Source organism: Macaca fascicularis, chromosome 4 (assembly GCF_037993035.2).
Source record: "Macaca fascicularis isolate 582-1 chromosome 4, T2T-MFA8v1.1".
Taxonomy (NCBI): domain Eukaryota; kingdom Metazoa; phylum Chordata; class Mammalia; order Primates; family Cercopithecidae; genus Macaca; species Macaca fascicularis.
Genome location: NC_088378.1, coordinates 102,041,867 through 102,063,390, shown reverse-complemented (window position 1 = coordinate 102,063,390; position 21,524 = coordinate 102,041,867). Strand labels below are relative to the sequence as shown.

The window sequence follows — 21,524 nt, the reverse complement described above, 5'->3', positions numbered from 1 at the left end:
AGATCAGGAGTTCGAGACCAGCCTGGCCAATGTGGTGAAACCCCATCTCTACTAAAAATACAAAATATTAGCTGGGCCTGATGATGGGCACCTGTAATCCTAGCAGGAGGCTGAGGCAGGATAATCAGTTGAATCTGGCAGGCAGAGGTTGCAGTGAGCCAAGATCGCACCATTGCACTCCAGCCCAGGTGACAGTGTGAGACTCCATCTCAAAAGAAAAAAGAAAGAAAGAAAGAAAATGTGGAACACATATACCATGGAATACTACACAGCCATAAAAAACAATGAAATTGGGGTCACAGTGGAGCAGGCTCTCACGTGGAGGTGGGGAAGTTTGGCCCATCGGAATGATCACCAAGACACACAAAGTAGACCTGGGCCCTGGGCTCCCAGAGAGAGAAAGAAGAAAGTGGTCAAAGAACCAGAGACTCAATACTCAATTTTAAACAATGATGATTACTTTGCCAATGTTTCTCCTATAAAAGCCACATCGCCCTCTAAAAGTGTGGTCCATGGGAAGGTACCTGAGATGTCTCTAGTGAAGAAAAGAAGAAAAAGAAGGGTGTCAGCACCCTTTGCGAGGAGCACGTAGAACCTGACACGCTGCGTGCCAGACGGCCAGAGAAGTCACCCAGCCCCAGGAAGCAGGTGCTTGGTCGCTTGGAGTTCCTCTGTGGGGAAAAGAAAAAGAAGTCACCTCCAGCCATGTTCCATGCCTCTGGCGTGAAAACCTCCCCAGACCTCAGACAGGGTGAAGAGGAAACCACAAGAAGGAAACAAAGGGGGCCCAGGACCCCTCAGTCCAGGATCCTTGATTCTGCAAGGCTGGTGATGCTGCCAACACCTGCTCAGTGGGGAAGAAGGGTGAGGAACAGGCAACCTTGGGGCAGATAAGGGAAGCAGAAGAGCCCCAGGGAACACAGTGGGAAGGTGAAGAAGAAGAAAAAAAATCCACCAGGAGGGAGACGCCCTCCCAGGCCACTCCAAGCCTTCCAGGTCCATGGAGAGCAGCCCTAGGAAAGGAAGTAAAAAGAAGCCAAAGTTGAGGATCCGGAATACATCCACCCCCATAGGAAATGGCCCTAAGGCCCCCGCAAAGAAAACGATGAAGTCCAAGAAGGTAGAGCAGCCAATCATTGAGGAGCCAGCTCTGAAAAGGAAGAAAAAGAAGAAGAGGAAAGAGAGTGGAGTAGCAAGAGATCCTTGGAAGGAGGAAACAGACACGGACTTAGAGGTGGTGTTGGAAAAGAAAGGCAACATGGACGAGGCGCACATAGACCAGGTGAGGCGAAAGGCCTTGCAAGGAGAGATCCATCGCGAGTCAGGCAAAATGGAAGCTTCTGAAACCAGGAAGTGGAGGGGAACCCAGTTTGGCCAGTGGGATACTGCTGATTTTGAGAACGAGGAACAGAAACTGAAGTTTCTCAAACTTACGGGTGGCTTCAAAAACCTGTCCCCTTCGTTCAGCCGCCACCCCTCTCCACACTCCCCAGCACGATTGCAAGGCCCAACATGGCCCTCAGCAAGAAGGCGGCCGACAGCCTGCAGCAGAACCTGCAGCAGAACCTGCAGCAGGACTATGACCCGGCCTTGAGCTGGAAGTACAGCCGCGGAGCCAATCTCGACTTCTCCACCGCCCCCAACAAGATCTTTTATATTCACAGGAACGCTTCCAAGTTAGTCAAGCTGGAAGATTAAACTCTAGAGTTTTGTCCCCTCAAAACTGCCACAATTGCTTTGATTATCCCATTTATGCTGGAGGTTACAAATTTTTTGTATGAAAAATCAGATCTTGGTAATGACCTTGAGCAGTAGGATATAAATAACTCCCATAAACGTAGCGTTCCAATAATGGAACACTAGGCATAAATGGGTTATTCAGTTGTGCTGATGAAAGCCATCTGGCAGTTGGCTCACACTGAACACCTGTGGAGACTAAGGACAAGGACAACTATCTTGATGGGCTTGGATGAATTGGGGAGAGGCAGCTTATGTTTCGGGAGCCAGGAGAACAAGTGAGTGGCTAAAACCTCCTGTTTTCTGTGTTAAACATTCCGTCCCTGTTTGAGACATCAGTGTGTACAGATGACCTTTGTTGAGTGTTTAGCAGGTGCTAGGCACATACTAGTGTTTTCCTTAATGTATTTAATCTTCATAATTATGAAATGGGTGCCATTATTATCCCCAACTTATAGATGAGGCAACTGAGATTCTGGGATAAAGTAATAAAATTCCCTGGGATCACCCAACCACTAAAAACAAACAAACAAACAAAAGAATGAAATCATGTCCTTTGTCCCAGCATGGATGGAACAGGAGGCCAAAGTCCTAAGCAAATTAGTATAGGAACAAAAAAAACAAATACCGGATGTTCTCACTTATACGTGGATGCTAAATGTTGAGTACCCATGGTCATAAACATGAGAATAACAGACACTGCTGACTACTAAAGGGAAGGGGAAGGAGAGGGGCATGGTTCAAAAAACTACCTACTGGGTACTGTGATGACTACCAGAGTGTAATATACCCATGTAATAAATCTGTACATGTACCCCCTCTATCTAAAAACTTGGGGGAAAAAAAGCATGATTTTCTTTTTTTACACTAAAAGGGATTTTTTAAAATATGATTAAGAGAAACAATGAAAATATGAGATTGGAAAATTGTTGACTATTAATGAGTTCATATTTTTGCATCTAGATTTGTATCATAAGGCATCAAAGTATTCGAAGATGAAACTGAAGAACTTTCATTAATAATTTCTCATCATATTTTAGCTTTTACTTTAGGTTCAGGGGTATGATAAATTTTAATAAATCTTGAAAAAATGTAATGAATGACAAATGACCAGAGAGAGAAAAAATATCCTGAGTGTCAAAAAGGAGTAAAATAGGAGGCCCTGGGCTTTGTATATTGATAAGCTCAATAAGAATTCCTAGAAATATTCTAGACAGAATATTAAGCAAATGATTTATAATAAACTTGAGGGCCAGGCACAGTGACTCATGCTTGTAATCCCAGCACTTTGGGAGGCCGAGGCGGGTGGATCACTTCAGGTCAGGAGTTCAAGACCAGCCTGACCAACACGGTGAAGCCCCATCTCTACTAAAAATACAAAATTAGCCAGTCATGGTGGTACACGCCTGGAGTCCCAACTACTTGGGAAGCTGAGGCAGGAGAATCGCTTGAACCTGGGAGGCGGAGGTTGCAGTGAGCTGAGATCGCACTATTGCACTCCAGCCTAGACAACAAGAGCGAAACTCTCTCTCAAAAAAAAAGGAAAGAACAACCATCATTACTAGAAAATAACATAAATTCATTAAGAGCAAAAAAATTACATTACATAATGCTTATTTCTTATTTTGATAGGTTAACCAGATTGCTACATCAGGAGAATAGAGTAGATAATGTCTTGATTTCAGCAAAGTACTGATAAGTGCTTTATAATATCTTTGAGGGAAAGAAAGAGAAATTCAGGTAGGATGATAATAGTCTTGGGAGAAGAGGTTCCTGATGGGGGGGGCTCCAAAGTCAAGACATGGTGTTTGTAAAGAAATCTGAAAGATAAGGGTAGGACATTAGGAGGTCCTTGTTTAGGGAGTGGGTAGTTCATGCTAGGAATAAAAGAATCAAGATTACCATAGTAATATGTAAATGTAACAAATATAAAGGCTTTCCAGAAATCCAAGTGAGCAAAATCTACTCATTTTCATTTAAGTTCAATCTGAATCAATGGTGTCATTTAGTTCTGTAAAAAGAATGCAGCTTTAGATTGAATACTCCCATTTCAAAGAAAGAGTAGTAATACACAAAAACGCATCTTTATGGCTTTTGTTATTTGGTCAAATATATCCTGAATACCTTGTAACGTGCAGAAAACATCTGTGGCTGCTTACATAATATATGTAGTGTAAGTGGATGAAAATAAGCAAAGGTTTGTCTTCCCATTTAACTGAAAGTCCTGGTTAGGATGCGGACTATGCCTGAGTTCCCAGTTCCTGGTACAATGTAAATATTTGTGATTGATATAATACAGCGAAAGTAAGATAATGATAGAACAGTGCAAAGAAATTGGGAATGAAGTTAACCTGTAAAAATGTATGCCAGAATGATCTGAGACACTATTACTATTTGTAATGTGGGTCCCAAATTCACCTTTGAGCCTCCTGGCAAGGAAACAAATATGCTAAAAGATCACAGTCTCCAAAACCTAAAACTTCATCCTCTTTGCCAGAAGCAACATGTTAATAGATTTTTCTTGCAGTAAAATCCTGAGAGAAATTTCTCACAGGATGCCTCACTGAGCAAATACAATGTGAAATACGGAGAAATTCTTAAAGTACAGTAAGCTGCTTAAATGTTTTTTACTCCTTCTTAAGGAAATAGCAGAAAATCCAATACAGTTTAGTGAAAGTAATTCCTTTAGGGACCAAAGTAGTAGGGTCCAAGTACACAGATTGCCAGTGGTCAGCTTTGCTCCAGGCCCCGTGGTGTGGTAAGAAAAGTACAAGAAAATAAGTGATTGCATATCCTTGAGACAGTCTTTTTTGAAACAAAACTTCTGCTGTAGCTGAGCAGTATCAAGTTTAAATCTGTATTCCCCCGCAAGAATGGAAAATGCAGATATTTACTGTTGGTGATTAAATGCCAATTCTTTTGCTTACACTGAAGAATGAGAATGAGTCTGAGTCCCACTTTGAGGGATACAGTAACAAACTGGGCAAAGGTAAAGAACAGTGACAAGGAGAATGACACATCAGGACATAATTTCGTATGTAAAGTAGACAGCAAACTGGGCTTGGTATATTGAATCTGAAGACCAACAGGGAAGTCATGATAAAACCAGCCTCAAACATCTGGAGAACTCTCTTAGGGAGGAAGGCGCACACGTCCTCTGTGGTCCAGAATCTGACCGACAAGTAAAGGTCCCAGACAAGGAGAACGAACTCAGGAGAAAATCATTTTCCAACAGTAGAGCTGTCTGCAACAGGGCTATGCCGCCGTAAAATGATGGGAGGGGCCCGATTGCTGGAGGGGTTTAGAGAGAGACTGCACAAGTGTCTATCAGTGATGTTTCAAAAATAATCCCTGTCCTCAAAGGGAGACTGAATCAGAAATCCTTCTGGCCACACGAATTCTCTGATCCTGGGGTGAGAAGGCATGCTCCATCTCTGTCTACGCAGAATCCACTGACTGCTCTGAGGGAAATCTCTTGAACTGTTTATGGGTTCTGTTGCCATCTCCTAGCTTGCTTACATTAGCCATAGTCCTCTAAAGAAACACTAAGCAAGCAGAAACCATGCTTTACCATATCCTCCAATTTCCTTTTAACAACCCACATGTAAAATGCAACATTTCATTCTTTAAAAACTGTTTGCTGATGACACTATTTTTAAAACTTCACAGGCTGGGCAAGGGGGCTCACGCCTGTAATCCCAGCACTTTGGGAGGAGGAGGCAGGCGGATCACAAGGTCAGGAGATCGAGACCATCCTGGCTAACGTGGAGAAACCCTGTCTCTACTAAAAATATAAAACAAAACAAAACAAAATAAAAAAAATTAGCCAGGCGTATTGGGGGGCGCCTGTAGTCCCAGCTACTGGGGAGGCTGAGGCAGGAGAATGGCGTGAACCCAGGGGCGGAGCTTGCAGTGAGCGGAGATGGCACCACTGCACTCCAGCCTGGGTGACAGAGCAAGACTCTGTCTCAAAAAAAAAAAAAACTTCACAGATTTCAGTGATAGTATTTATTGATTAGGGTCTTTGTTAATATTTAAGGTTCATTGCACTTTAAAAGCAGAATCGTGCAGTGTTCTAATCAAGTATTCCAAGTCACCACTAAAGATACCAAAAATGTCATATTTAATTTTTATTGCTTTGCAATGGAAGCTGGGGTGTGCTCTGAGTAGATCTCAGGTGCCAAATGCACTTCTCTTGTGGAAACATTATGCATAAAGGATATTTTGCAAAGTACCAAGTTTAGAAAGAAAGGTAAATTTAGGATGCCGGAAGAAATAAATGACTCTAGTACTTCTCTCTGTTGATGAAGTTTTGATTTCATTAGGTGGCCTGTCTTCCAGGCAAAGTGCTGTGCTGGGTCAGCTATAGTCTCTAATGTCAGCATGTACACTGCAGTCATCATAATTCATGAAACGCTCTCAAGGTCCCCTGTCAAATGCACTGAAGAGCATACTTCATCAAAGCAGTACTTTAAAATTTATGAAAAGTCAGAAGCAGGGTTGAATTTCCTTTGGAAGTTATTTCTGAAGAATTGTTTTCTTAAAATATTCTATATCTTCTTCCTGTTAGCATCTTTTATTTTAATCCCATGGTTCCATTCCATTTAAAACATTTAAGGGCCAAGCGCAGTGGCTCACGCCTGTAATCCCAGCACTTTGGGAGGCCGAGGCAGGCAGATCACAAGGTCAGGTAATCGAGACCATCCTGGCTAACACGGTGAAACCCCATCTTTACTAAAAATACAAAAAATTAGCCAGGTGTGGTGGCGGGCGCCTGTAGTCCCAGCTACTCGGGAGGCTGAGGCAGGAGAATGGCATGAACCCGGGAGGCGGAGCTTGCAGTGAGCCGAGATCATGCCACTGCACTCCAGTCTGGGCGACAGAGTGAGACTCCATCTCAAAAACCAAAAAAAAAAAAAAATTTAAGATCTCCCCTCCCTCAAAACTTTCTTAATAAGTATAACTAACTTACATGGGCCATTATGCCATGGAATGCTTATAGTCTGCCAAAATGCTTGCAGAGAGCACCTTCTAGGTGGAAACGTGTGGTTGCTTCAATCAGCAAAGCCTACTCTGTTGATTTGCCTGTTGTATCACGCTAAGTTCAGGGAGATGTCTACTTGAAACCTCAGTTCCATTTCTCCTTTCTTCATTGCATCATTCACAATTGTTTGTGAGTGCCTGGGGATTGTGCATTTGTGTGCATGACAATGGGGTAACTTGCTATGGTTCATTCAGCAGAGCTTTTCTGAATGTTTTATTTTCACATCATTTTCATTCTTTCTAAATGAATCTGTGCTCGATGCACTAGTTCTGGAAGCTGGACATCATCTGTTATACAAGCACCCATGAGATTCCCAAGTCAAGCTTTTTGTCAAATTAAATCTGACAAATTGATTCTTAATTAACCCACAAGAAATGCTGATGATAGTTTTCTTGAGTAAACATAGAGTCCTTTGAGCTGGTAATATTTAAATTTTTCATAAATTTCCTTCTTTTTGTCTTACAATAATCAGTGCCTTCCAAATAAAAAGTTTTGGATAAAAGATCTAGATCAAAATGAATTTCCTCAGAAACAAAATATAAATGATGGTTTCAGGCAAAATAAAGGCCAATAGCTGTTCCAGACTAATTTTGAAGGAACATCCATCTTTTGATACGTCAGGATTAATATATACATGGAAAAACATTCATATTTTTTAAACTGATCATAAAGCTGACAGGTGCAAAAATGGTCCCTCTTCCAGCCCCATCTTACCAATTCTCAATTACAGATGTCTTAATTTTTATGTGTGTCATGGGCACTTTGGCAATCTTGTGGAAACGATGAACCATTCCTCAAATATATGTGACTACAAAAGGAAAAAATATGTTGAAATCTATTATTAAAACATTACACAAATTTGCAATATGGCGATGCATATGCTTCTTCATTATAAACAACCCCTAGCAGTGGGGCTAATTGCTACATAATCTTGAAATGATGAGCAAAATCAATATGCAAGATGAAACAATTAGGGTTTCATCTACAACTGTAAAATGGGATTTTAAAATCTGTAATTTTTGTGAGGAACAAAGTCACAAGTACTGCTAATACCATCATGATCTATTGTCGTGGTTAGTGAAAGATAAACACATAATTCTTCCCCCCTATGTTCACAACCCCCTAAATTTTACACACAGATCCCCTAGAGAACCATGGACTCCACATTAGGATAGTCTGATCCCAGTGACTCTTGCCTCTGCTTCTACTTGTATTCAACCACTAGAGGGGTGCACTGGGGTCATGGTCAGTCATCAGCATGCACGGGATCCTCAGAAGCAATGGTGTCAGCAGAACTACACACAAACCCCACTATGTCACTGCCAATGAGCCCAACATCTGAACACTGTCACCTTAGAGGGGTCACTCTGTGTCAGTTCAGTGTTTTCTCCAGCCAGAAAGTCTGCCTCTGGCAATGGTACCAAGAGCTAATTCAGAGCAGAATGTGTTCATTGTTCTCCACGATGTCATTTGCCAAATGAAAGAAGTGGTTCTAGAATATCCTCCATGCTTATTTACCAAAACTTTATATGCTTTGTCTGCGCTGTCAGGATAACATATTCCATACATTTACTTCTTCTGGGGGGGTGGAAAATACTTCCATATCTCCAGCTAGAATTTGTACCTGAGATTTAAATCCACATTTCCACTTGGATGTCTAAAACTAGATTTATCCTCTTCTCCCCAAAACCAGTTTCTCCTTCTGACTTTGACTTTTCTTCTCCTAACTTGTATGGTCATCTCAGACTTTCCAGCCACCACACCCACTTTCCAGACTCTGCTCCTCAATTTACAGCATCCCTTTAGTCTCCCTCTTTATTCCATTCTCATTTCTACCATGTTCATTTACAGCCTAACCTGGATTCACTGTTACCCTTGTTCCTGCCTCTCACGACTCAGATCCATTCTTTACACACTGCTGCCAACTTAATTTTCCCAGAAGGCAACTCTGATGACCCTTTTATCCTGTCCAGAAATCTTCAATGGCTCCCCATTTTCTACTGAACTAAATGCAGACTCTGCCCTATAAGCCTCTCCTCCACTTGGCTCCAGACTCCCAGTTCAGCCACCTGTTTCACCCTGTTCTGCAAACTTTGATAATTCTTGTTCCATGAAACAGAGAGCAAATAACTTGCCTCATTCGTTTTCTGACTTGCTGCCTTTCACATTTTGTACCCTCCTTGTAGGATTCAAATATTGACGAAGAAGAAACTAGCAATAAGGTGTATTTTGAACACAGACATAGAGATTATAAAACTGTCACTGAGATGCTCTCAAAGGAGGAAAATATCTTAATGATTAAATAATCTCCTGCTCATTTTCCAAGTGTTTTCTGGTAAACCTGGACTTGGTGGGGAAGCGGAGAGAGTATCCAGATAATGGCTACTTGCCAGAGGAGAACATCTATCACTGTCATCTGATGCCACATCATCCTCCCAACTACCTTAGCAATCCTTGTATTTCACTTTCTCATTTGTAGCTTGGGGGTCAGGTAGGTGCACTGGATTTTGACCACTAGTTTACAAATTTTAGTCCATTAGGACCAACTTAAAATATAATCCACAGTATCCTGAATCATTAGATGCATGAATCAAAAGTAGGATGATGCCAGACACACTTTGGGATGCTGAGTTGGGAGGATCCCTTGAGACCAGGAGTTCAAGACCAGCCTGAGTAACATGGTGAGACCCTGTCCCTACAAAAAATTTTTTTAAAAATTAGCCAGGCCTGCTGGCCTGTGCCTATAGTCCCAGCTACTCAGAAGGCTGAGGTGGGAGGATGGCTTGAACTCTAGGAGTTCAAGGTTAAAGTTACAATGAGCTATGAATGCACCACTGCACTCTAGCCTGGTCAACAAAGAAAGACCCTATTTCTAAAAAAATAAAAATGAGAAATAAAAAAGCATGATGAATCACCAACATCACGTATTAGGTTTTTTCCACTAGCCGACTCCTTCCTCTTGGAGACTTCTTCCATTTAGAATGGCAACCCCTTCCCCCTCAGTTTGAGGAGATAGAGAAGTGTCTGCCTGAGCTGAGAATGTTACCACCATTATCTCTGATGCTTATTCAGCAGCACTGTGTAGAGGCTTAGACTACACAGTGCTTAGATTCTCTTTCTGCTACACATCCTTGGATGAGCTACAAATGTTAATTCTCAGTTTTCATATCTGGAAAATGGGGATTATAATATTTTGTATCCCATAGATTTCTGGGGATAACGTAGAGATAATGGATAATATAAGGAGAATGAGGAGAATGCATTTAAAAGGGGCTTAGCACATTGTCCAGCTTATAGGAACCACTCTATGAATGTTAGTCATTATCATCAGCATAGAAAACATGTTGAGATAAATATAAGGAAACAAGGAATAGATGAGGTGGGGTCGACAAACATTTCTGTGGGCCTTACTGTCCCTGTTGTAACTACTCAGTTCTGCAATCATAGCATGAAAGCAGTCATAGACAATACATAAATGAATGAGTGTGACTGTGTGCTGATAAAACTTTATTTACACAAACAGGCATTAGGAGCCAGATTTATCCTGTAGGCATAATTAACCAAACTCTGGCTATACTGCCCAAACCCTGACCTTTGGGAACTTCCAATCAAGTATGGTAGTAAGTCTTGTAAGACTTTTCAGGGGAAGCAAGGAGGAGTCAGGGACTAACTTTACCATCATCCAGAGGAGCATAGAAACTTGGTATTTTAAAACAGCTTACTGTATGAATTTCCCAGAGATGAACAAAAGTAAAAAATATAGCCTAGAGCAAGTAGCTCAGGTTTTTTGTTTTTTAATCCTGCCTTTCAAATAAGTAACTTCAACTTTGAAACAGAACCTTCCCTTTTAGTAGACATTTTCCTTGGAAACTCAGCTCCCGCCTTGATCCTAGAAGTTACACATTTATAGGAATAAAAATGTCTGTAGATTAATTGGTAGACAATACCTGATCCTGACTTCTGTTCCTTATCCTTATATATGAATAGACAGAGCTAAGAAGTCATTTATCCAGCAGTTTGACTAAAAGGAAATGGAAAGTGCATGGATAGCAGAGGAAATCATTCACTTCCTTTTCTATTCTTTTTATTAATATATGATCTTATTATTAATAACATAAAGGAATAGCAAATGAGAATCCATGAGCAATATCAGACCCTGAAAATAAGCTGGTGGCTCAGTATCAACCAATGAGGACACTTGATAGTTTAGCAAAGTTGCCAAACAGGAGACAGACTCTGCTCCTTTAAAAGAAGAGTGACTGTGGCGTGTGCTCCCCAGATAGGAGAGCAAAAACATACTTTCTGGGCCTCTCTCAGGATCATTGTTTGGGAAGGAAGTTGTATGGGAAATTCACAAACTCTTAGATGTTAACATTTTAATGCAGCATGCCACACACAAACTCACAAACACAACCTTTTTTTCATCAATAAAGTTGCAGAGGAGCCCCATTTGCACTGTATATCATACTGTATTTTAATATCCAAAATGGCTAGTCCCTTCCAGAGTTTTTATGACTTAATGTGTGCTAATTTAATGGGCCTGGTGCTTTATTCATTTGAAGCAAGAAATTAAGTCTGTGATAATAAAGCAAGGTTCTTATCAGATTTCTCTTTTTTGTTGTTTTACAGTTTTCTCCTTGTCTTTGGTTGCTTGATTTTGTCAGTGTTTTCTACCATCCCTGAGCACACAAAACTGGCCTCAAGTTGCCTCTTGATCCTGGTAAGTGAAACATGAACAAGAACGTACCTGAATGTTATATAAGAACTGCCTATAACATTTGTACTATGCATCTTATCCTACAAAAAAATTCTATCTAAAAAAGAGTTACTGTGAAATATAAAAGTTTCAAAGATTACTGAAACATTTGCCCACCAATTTAACATGTAGTCAATCCTTAGAAATACATAGAAATGTTCAGGATTGCTATTACACAGCAATATCTGGTGTTATAGATATATCATAAATAGAAGGCAATGTTAGAAAGCAGTTTTGAGTATGTTTATCTATGCTAATAAACAAATTATATAAGAAGAGTCACTATCTATGAGGCCTCTCATTACATTGTGAAAGACTATAGAGTAGAGAGCATTTTCCAATAACTGTAATTCGGCAGTAGCTAAATATAATTGGCTAAGAACTATGAACATATGGCACCTCATAAGAAAATAGAAGTCTCCTTCATGCTCTTTTCTACCAACACACTGCATTAGGAGTTTTGCTGCTAATGCAGTTACCTGGTGATAAATTCTGCAGTTTGCTCTGTTGCCATTATGCTGTCAATCCTCAAGCACACAGAATTGCTCGATTCACTTTAAAATGGAAAAAGACCCCAAGATAATTTTATCTGAATTATTCTGAGCCTTTTAAGCTCTCATACTTTCTATTACAACTAAACTATAGCACTGTACACTCAAATCACATCTGATTGAAAGTTTGGTTCATTTTCAACTATTTTAACCCACTCACTTTGTCCAAAATTATCAGATTTGACAGTCTTAGAGCTATTTGAATGAACTACAAACTGGAACAGCTCACTGTTTCTGTAGAGCCTAGGGGTATACAGAAGCAGGGGGAGGAAAACGGTAAGATAGTTTACGTGCCCTAATAAGCAGAGATTGGTTATGTTACAGCAATAAATATTGAATATGAAAAAATTGTTACTACCACGAAGGCAGAAACTGAAAGATTTCAACTCATATAACCTGAGAGAAGGGCAGATGCTTTTCCTACCTTTGCTTTCAGATGGCTAGTTTGTACTTAAGGTTGCTAAGACATCATCAAGTCTTTCAGTGCAATATCAGGGAGAACTCATTTTGAATCTGTAATAAATCTCTCTCAATTCATTTGCATACAAATTGTGCTCCAGCAGCATATTGCTCACGTTAAGGTTACCGTTTCAAAGCCCAGCGTAGAGAACAGATAGACCAAAGAGCACATCAGAGATCTGTTCCATTTGCAAGCTTTCCCTTTGGGTAGAAAGTAGGCTTTTAACCTTGTCCACCCTTTTGATAACAACAAATGATCTGAGCCCAGGGGCTAAGGTATAGCTGGCTTTTAGGTCCACATATAGAACCTCAACCAGGAATTTTAGACTGAAAATATAAATCTGATTTTTAAACTTGGAAACAAAAAACGATCTACTGCATGACCAATATTAGGAATAAATCAATCATTAGGAATCTCATGAAAAGATTTCTTTCAGAGCCAGGTCAAAAATCTAACATGTTAGATTTATATCCTCCAAACCTCTGAAATGTAAATTCTGTCATTGCTAATGAATTTCTAAATAGTCCAAAGAAACCCATGTAATTTCAAAGTCTAAAACTGATTAGTATCTTGACTTTTAAAACCTGTTGAATAGGGTGAATAGATCAGAGTTTAGTAAGTAGAGTGCATTTAGTAGAAAATAAAAATGTGGCTGTCAGTCTTGAATGCTTTCAGATTTAGCAAGGTAAAAATGAGTTCCTCTATGCAGATGAGGCCTTTGTTTTGAGCAAGTGGTTAGTGTTACAGATAGATATTCGCAGAAACCTATTGCAACAAGGCTTTCTGTAGGGAGAGGGTTTGTTAATCCTACTATCTTTCTGCACTGGCAGAATTTGATGTAATTCAATGGATGGAACTCTGGAATCTATGGAATGTTTGCAGCTTCCAGAGGAAGGCTTAGATGGTAAAATTGCAGTTAATTTCGGTCCATTTCAGCTCTTAGCACAGTGATAGCTACCCATCCCCTACACCCAGGCCCATTGCAGGCAGCTGTGCACATGTTCCAGGAGGGACCTGAACACAGCTTATATGAGCCAGGATGGGCAAAAAGAACCCTGCTCCAAATATCAGAAATCTGACCCTGGATCACTAATTGCTGCTTCTGATCACGGAGGAGCAGACAAAAAATGTGGCAGCCATTGTTGCTGCACCTTCACCCATTGCTGTCAGCCCCTCCCCCGCCAACGGAAGTGACTTCCAGGAGATTAAAAGGGTCCTCCCCACATGCTTCATTTTTCTTTTTTCCTTTTTTGGAATACAGTATGTAAAGATGTAATTATTTGACATTAATAACTGAAAGGAGTAGGGCTAGAGATGTAAAGGAACAGAGTTTTTCTATGCCATTAAAGTTAAACTGGTATAAATTCAAATTAGAGTGTTATAACTTTAGGATGTTAATTTAATTCCCATGGCAACCACAAAGAAAATAGCTGTAGAATACACACAAGGAGAAATGAGAAAGCAATTCAAACATTTCACTATGAAAAAAAATGAACTAAATACAAAAGAGGGTAGCAATGCAGGAAATGAGAAACAAAAAAAAGCTATAAAGTATATACAAAACAAAGAGCCAAATGATGAAAGCCTCTCCTTATCAGTAACTAATTTAAATGTAAGTGGATAAACGTTTCTAATAAAAACCAGTGATTAGCAGAATGGATAAAAATACATGATTCAACTACGTATATGCTTAGTACAAGAGACTTACTTTAGATTCAAAGACACAAATGCATTGACAGTAAAAGGGTGGAAAAGATATTTTATGCAAACAGTAAACAAAAGAGAGCAGAAGTGGCTATACTAATATCATACAAAATAGACTTTAAATCAAAAAAGTTATGAGATAAAGAAGGGCATTATATATTAATAAAAGATTTAATACACCAAGAAGATGTAATAATTATAAACATTTATGTACCTAATAACAGGTCATAAAATACATGAAGCAAAAACTGACAAAATTAAAGGGAGAACTAGATAGTTCTACAATAATAGTAGAAGGCTTCAATACCCCACTCTCGATAATGGATAGAACAACCAAACAGAAGATAAGTAAGAAAACAGAAGACTTAACACAATAAACCAACTAGGTCTAACAGACTACACAGAACACTCTACCCAATATCAATACCATAAACATTCTTCTCAAGCACACAGGGACATTTTCCAGCACAGGCCATTATGTTAGCCCCATGTTAAGTCTCAATGACTTTAAAAGATGGATACCACACAAAGTATTTTTTTCCAACCACAATGGGATGAAGTTAATTGTCAATAACGGAAATAAAACTGGAATATTCAAAAATTAAACAGCATGCCTTTTATTTTTTTTCTTGAGGCAGAGTCTCACTTTGTCACTCAAGCTGGAGTACAGTGGTGGGATCTTGGCTCATTGCAACCTCTACCTCCTAGGTTCAAGAGATTCTCCTGCCTCTCAGCCTCCTGAGTAGCTGGGACTATTGGCATACACCACCACTCCCTGCTAATTTTTTTCATTTTTAGTAGAGGCAGGGTTTCACCATATTAGCCAGGCTGGTCTTGAACTCCTGACCTCAAGTGATCCACCCGCCTCAGCCTCCCAAAGTACTGGGATTACAGTCGTGAGCCACCAGACCCAGCCTAAACAGCATACTTTTAAACAACCAGTGGGTCAAAAAATAAGTCTTAGAAATTAATGAAAACAAAACACAACCTGCCAAAACTTATGGGACACAGTGAAAGTTGTGCTAAGATTAAAATGTATAGCTATAAATGCTTACATTAAAAAAAAAACAAGGCCGGGCGTGGTGGCTCAAGCCTGTAATCCCAGCACTTTGGTAGGCCGAGACGGGCGGATCACTGGGTCAGGAGATCGAGACTATCCTGGCTAACACGGTGAAACCCCGTCTCTACTAAAAAATACAAAAAACTAGCCGGGCGAGGTGGTGGGTGCCTATAGCCCCAGCTACTCGGGAGGCTGAGGCAGGAGAATGACGTGAACCTGGGAGGCGGAACTTGCAGTGAGCTGAGATCCGGCCACTGCACTCCAGCCTGGGGGACAGAGCGAGACTCCGTCTCAAAAAAAAAAAAAAAAAAAAACAAATATCTCAAATCAGCAACTTCATTTTACAACTTAAGGAGCTAAAAAATGAATACACTAGACCCAAGCTAGCCAGAACAAAGGAAACAATAAACATGGATAAATGAAAAAAAGACTAGAAAAACCATGAAGAAAATCAATGAAACCAAAAGTTGGCTGTTAGTAAAGGCTGACAAAACAGACAAGCCTTTAGATAGATGAACTAAGAAAAAAGGATACTCGAATTAATAGAATCAGAAATGAAAATGGGAACATTGCTACCGATTCCACAGAAATGAAAAGGACCATAAGAGAGTACTATGAACAATTGTATGACAACACATTGGAAATCTAGATGAAATGGACAAATTTGTGGAAACACAAAACCTACCAAGACTAAATCACAAAGAAATAGAAACCCAATAGAGCTATAACTAGTAAGGAGATTGAATCAGTAATCAAAAATCTTTCAACAACAACAAAGAAGCCCAGGAGCTGATGGCTTCACTAGTGAATTCTAACAAACATTTAAAGAACTAACAGCAATCCTTCTGAAACTGTTCCAAAAAAATAAAGAAGAAGCAACACTTCCTAACTAATTCTATGAGGCATTACTTTGATGCCAAAGACACAAGAAAAAGAAAACTATAGACCATTATTTCTTATAAACATTAGTGTAAAAATCATCAACAAAATGCTAGTGTATTTAACGGCGTATCAAGAGGATTATACACCTTGGCCAAAGGAGATTTAGTCCTTCAATGAAAGAATGATCAACACACAAAAATTGATCAATGATATAGGCCACATTAACAGAATGAAGGGAAAAGCCCCATAATTATCTCAATTATGCCAGAAGAAAACGTTTGAAAAAAATTCAATGTCCTTCTATGATTAAAAAAAAAAAAAAAAAAACTCCACACACTAGGAATAGAGGAAAACTACCTCAACATGATAAAAGCCACATATGAAAAACCCACAGCCAACATCATACCATAAGGTGAAAGACTAAAACTTTTCCTGTAAGATCAGGACGAAGGCAGAGATGTCTGCTTTTGCCATCCCTATTCAACAAAGTACTAGACGACTGTACTAATTGCTAGCTACAGCAATTAGGCAACTATTAAATAAAAGAAACAAAAGGCATCCCAATTGAAAAAGTAAGTAAAATTATCCCTGTATACAGATGATGTGATCTTATATGTAGGAACCCCTAAAGATTAAAAAAATAAAAAAATAAAAACTGTAAGAAATAATAAATAAATTCAACAAAGTAACAGGATGCAAAATCAATATACAAAAATAAGTTGCATTTTACCAACAATGAAGAATTTAGAAAGGAAACTATGAAAACAATTCCATTTATAATAATATCAAAATATACTTAGGAATTAACTTAACCAAAGAGATGAAGAACTTATACAATGAAAACTACAATAACATTACTGAAATAAATTAATAAGACACAAATAAATGGAAATACATTCCATGTCCATAGTTTTGAGAACTTAATATTGTTAACATGTCCAAAGTCATCTACAGATTCAATGCAATTCCTATCAAAATCCCAATGATGTTTTTTGCAGAAATAGAAAAACCCATCCTAGAATTCATACAGAATTTTAAGGGACCCCAAATTGCCAAAACTATTTTGAAAGTAAAGAACAAAGCTGAAGGACTCATAATTTTTTATTTTAAAACTTACTACTGCAAAGCTATAGTAATTAATCATGAGGTAGTTTCCTATAACATTATGAATGTATTTAAGCTACAGTAATCAATCATGAGGTAGTCTCCTGTAACATTATGAATGTATTTAATACCACTGAACTATACTTTACAATGGTTAAGCTATAAATTTTATGTTATATATAGGCATACAGACCAACATTTAGACCCATGGAATAGAATAGAAAGTCCAGAAATAAATCCACACACATATGGTCAAATGATTTTTGACCATTCAGTGGGGAAAGGGCAGTCTTTTCAACAAATGGTGATGGAAATATTAGATATCCACATGTGAAAGAATGAAGTTGGACCCTTACCTAAGACAAATCACAAAAATTATATTGAAATGCATTAAAGACCTAAAACTATAACATTGTTAGAAGAAAACATAAGGCAAAAGCTTCAAGTCATTGGATTTGTGTTAGAAGAAAACATAAGGCAAAAGCTTCATGACATTGGATTTGTCAGTGAATTCTTGCACATAACACCAAAGGAGTAGGCAACAAAAGAAAAAAATAGAGAAACTGAACTTCATAAAAATTTAAAACTTTTGTGCATCAGAAGACAGTATCAACAGAGAAAAAAGGCAACACACAGACTGAGAGAAAATATCTGCAAATAACATACCTGTTAAGGGGTTAATATCTGGACTATGTAGAGAATTTCTGAAACTCAACAACAAAAACAACCTGATTCAAAAATGAGCAAAGGACTTGAATAAACATTTCTCAAGAAAAAGAGGTACAAATGGCCAATAAGCACCTGAAAAAATGCTCAACGTTATTAATCATTAGGGAAGTGCAAATCAAAACTACACCGAGTACCACCTCACACCCATTAGGATGGCTACTATCACAGAAACAGGAAATAACAAATGTTGGTGAGGATGTGAGAAAATGGAACCCTTGTTCACAATTGGTGGGACTGTGAAATGCTATAGCCACTATGGAAAACAATACAGCTTTTTTTCCTCAAAAAAATAAAAAATAGAATTATACGATGCAGCAATTCCACTTCTGGATGTGCGCCAAAAAAAAATTGATGGCAAGGTCTCAAAGAGATGTGTACACCCATGTTCATAGCAGCATTATTCACGATAGCCAGAATGTGGAAAAGACCCAAGTGTATACTGACAAGTGAATGGATAAGCAAAATATGGTATATACATACAAAAAAAAATTATTCACCCTTAAAAAGGAAGGAAATTTTGACATATGCTTCAACATGGATTAATGTTGGCGACATTATGCCAAGTGAAATAAGCCAGCCACAAAAAAAAAAATAATGTATGATTCCACTTATATGAGTGAGATACCTAGAATAGTGAAAAAATTATAGAGACAAAGTGGAATGGTTGTTGCCAGGGGCTATAGGGATCAGGGAATAGTGAGTTATTGTTTAACAGATAGAGTTGCAGCATTACAGGAAGAAAAGAGTTATGGAGATGGGTGGTGGTGATGGTTCTGTAACATTATGAATGTATTTAATACCACTGAACCATACTTTAAAATGGTTAAGCTGTAAATTTTATAGTACATATATTTTACCACAATACAAAAAATTGAGAAAAATATTTTTAAAAATTAAATGAGCATTAGGAAAAATAGCTAATACACTCTAGGCTTAATACCTAAGTGATGGGTTGATAGATGCAGCAAACCACCATGACACACGTTTACCTATGTAACAAATCTGCACATCCTGCACATGTACCCTGGAACTTAAAATAAAACTAAAAATTAAAAAAAAATTAAATGAAATTTAAAACTCAAAAAAAGGTGGTTAATGATATAGCCTACTTCATAAGGCTGATGTGAAAATTAGATAAATTCAAGTACATGCTTAGGACTGGGACCGAGAGAAGGAAAACTCTTTGAAAGCTAGCAAATATGATCATCACAGGATCCTCCATGTATAATGGAGACCTCATAGGGACACAAGTACAGGTGAACTGTGGAATAGTTGAAAATGCTACACTTGAGAAAATATTATATTTTATAATAGAAAACAAGTATCTGTGTAAGAGTTTTCTCACCACAATCAAACACTTAATTATGTAAGCTTGCTACGTGAACATGTTCTCTAAAAGTGACTCAGTGGTATACATTCGGCATGCAGCATGTGTTCACAATAGCCACTTATTTCTGGTGACTAATGAAACTGATTTCAATTGTTGCAGCATTTTAGTAAATACGTCTGATGACAGTGCTTGTGGCTTTATATCTCTTCTCTCCATGCCTGCATCTACTGAGTGTAACACTGGGCAGGAATAACTCCAGATCTGATGGACTTGCTTGCTGTGCCATCACCCTGGTGATAAAATTTGTGAACTCAAGAACATAAAATTTGTGAACTCAAGAACATAAAATTTGTGAACTCAAGAACTCAAGAACTTTGTGTCCACATTCCAAGGACGGTTAAAAGCTGGTGTTAATTTCCTATATTTGGTGACTCCATCAAAAATGAAAGGGAGCCAGCATTTTTTAAGTACCCTTCATTTATTAGGCTCATTGGTTTCTTATTAGAAAAATAAAACTGGCAATGTAAGTATCCCCTCCCATTTTCACAAATAGCTAAATAAGTTGTGCAAGATAACACACCAAGTGTAAAACAGCCAAGATTCCAGCCTAGGCCTGGCTGAGGAAAAGACTGGGCTGTCTTCAGAGCATCCCGCTGCCTCTCATTCTCTTGCTTCTTTCAAGGCTGACAAGTCTACCAAAAAGTATTTGCCAGCACTCAATGAAGTGCTCATGTCTAAGGCTCCTTTTTGTTCTATATATACCAAATGAGGTTTACAACACTTTTACTTAGGATGTTATGCTTTCATAAAGAGTTCCACTTACCAAATTATCACAAATGGGCATATTAATTCAGACCACTAGAAGTTCTTTGTACTGAGAATTCTAAATTCTGTTTTGCAAATATTGAAGAGCTGGATTCATGGGGTAAATAGTCAAGTGTAACGGTTGATCTTCTAGTCCCAGTTCACTTTGCTCAGGTGAGTTACATGCTGTTGAAATGAGTTCTCCTATTTCCAGGTTAGACTATTATGGTAAGTTTTGTTTGGTTTGTTTTGATTTCATTAGCCAAAGGTTGTAGGTTTTAGCATTGTATTTCCCACCTTTTTGAGAACAATACTGTCAGGAGTGCATTTCCTCTCTGTTGAAGAACTTCTTGCCATCCAGATTAATTTTAAAGTATTTGTTTTAAGTTTTTAGATGAAAATTGTCCATCATGTTGAGAACAGAAAACTCCATTTGATGAAAGTGATGCATATTATTTGCAAAATTCTTATTGCAGGTTATCATTTCTAAAATTGCAGTAAAAGGAATGCCACTATCAATTTTAGCAAGATAGAGCCTGTCTCAGTATATTTGCTCCTGTACCCTCCGGCTGTGTTAGAAAGACGCCAAACTACAAATCGATCGTGCTCAGCATCTGGATGAGTACTCTATCCAGGCTTTCCCAAACATCCAGATGTTTGACAGCTTCTACATATGCATGTTTTCTCCTTATGCTTCAGGTAGCAAAGTAAACATGGGTTTATTGTTTCCTTGCACAGTGACTCTGCTCCTGAATTGTGTACAAACTCAATGTAGGCAGGTCTAATTATATCTTAAATGCACTAGTGGAGCTTACTATTTAAGGAAAATCCATAGGGAATTCTTTTGTAAAGTGAAGTATCGCCTTGAAAAGGTAATAACAGCTACATAATTAATTTGTTACATGTTTTCTTTTTTAATGTGGGTACATGCATTTTAATTGCTATATAACTATTCACTATATATATAACATGGTATTGAAGAGTTAGAGACATTGTTGTCACTTCCTATATACCAGTATTAACAAGGGAGGGAAAAATCAGCCACAAGCACGTTTACCAGTCCTTGCAAAGTAGAAAGGTTTGCACATGAAATTGTATGGATTTGATATAGAATGAGATGACAGCAGTCTTTACATTTAAAACTTCTGGTATTAAACATTGTAAGAGGATAACAGAGTGTAAGGATAAGAATCCATTTGAGGATATTAAATCTTATGTTTGTAAAGGCAGTAACGCAATATGAGATATGAAGCAATCAGATGTGAGGAATGAGTGATGCTTCTTTAGATTTATCACATCCCTATAATTTACTGCAGAAAGCTCTCAGAATATCCCAATGAACATTGAAAACTGCAATTATTTT

The 21,524-nt window shown here is 38.5% G+C and overlaps 1 protein-coding gene and 1 pseudogene across 11 annotated transcripts in view; both read left to right on the top strand.

The window, feature by feature from the left end:
- KCNQ5 (potassium voltage-gated channel subfamily Q member 5) overlaps positions 1-21,524 on the top strand; it is a 567,701-nt gene that overhangs the window by 349,720 nt on the left and 196,457 nt on the right. For all 11 annotated transcript variants that reach the window (XM_074037671.1, XM_065543828.1, XM_074037670.1 and 8 more), the window contains one exon: positions 11,411-11,501. In XM_074037671.1, coding sequence (XP_073893772.1) covers positions 11,411-11,501 — 91 coding nt within the window. The remainder of the gene's footprint in view (positions 1-11,410; positions 11,502-21,524) is intronic.
- LOC102137475 (lysine-rich nucleolar protein 1 pseudogene) lies at positions 154-1,815 on the top strand (annotated as a pseudogene).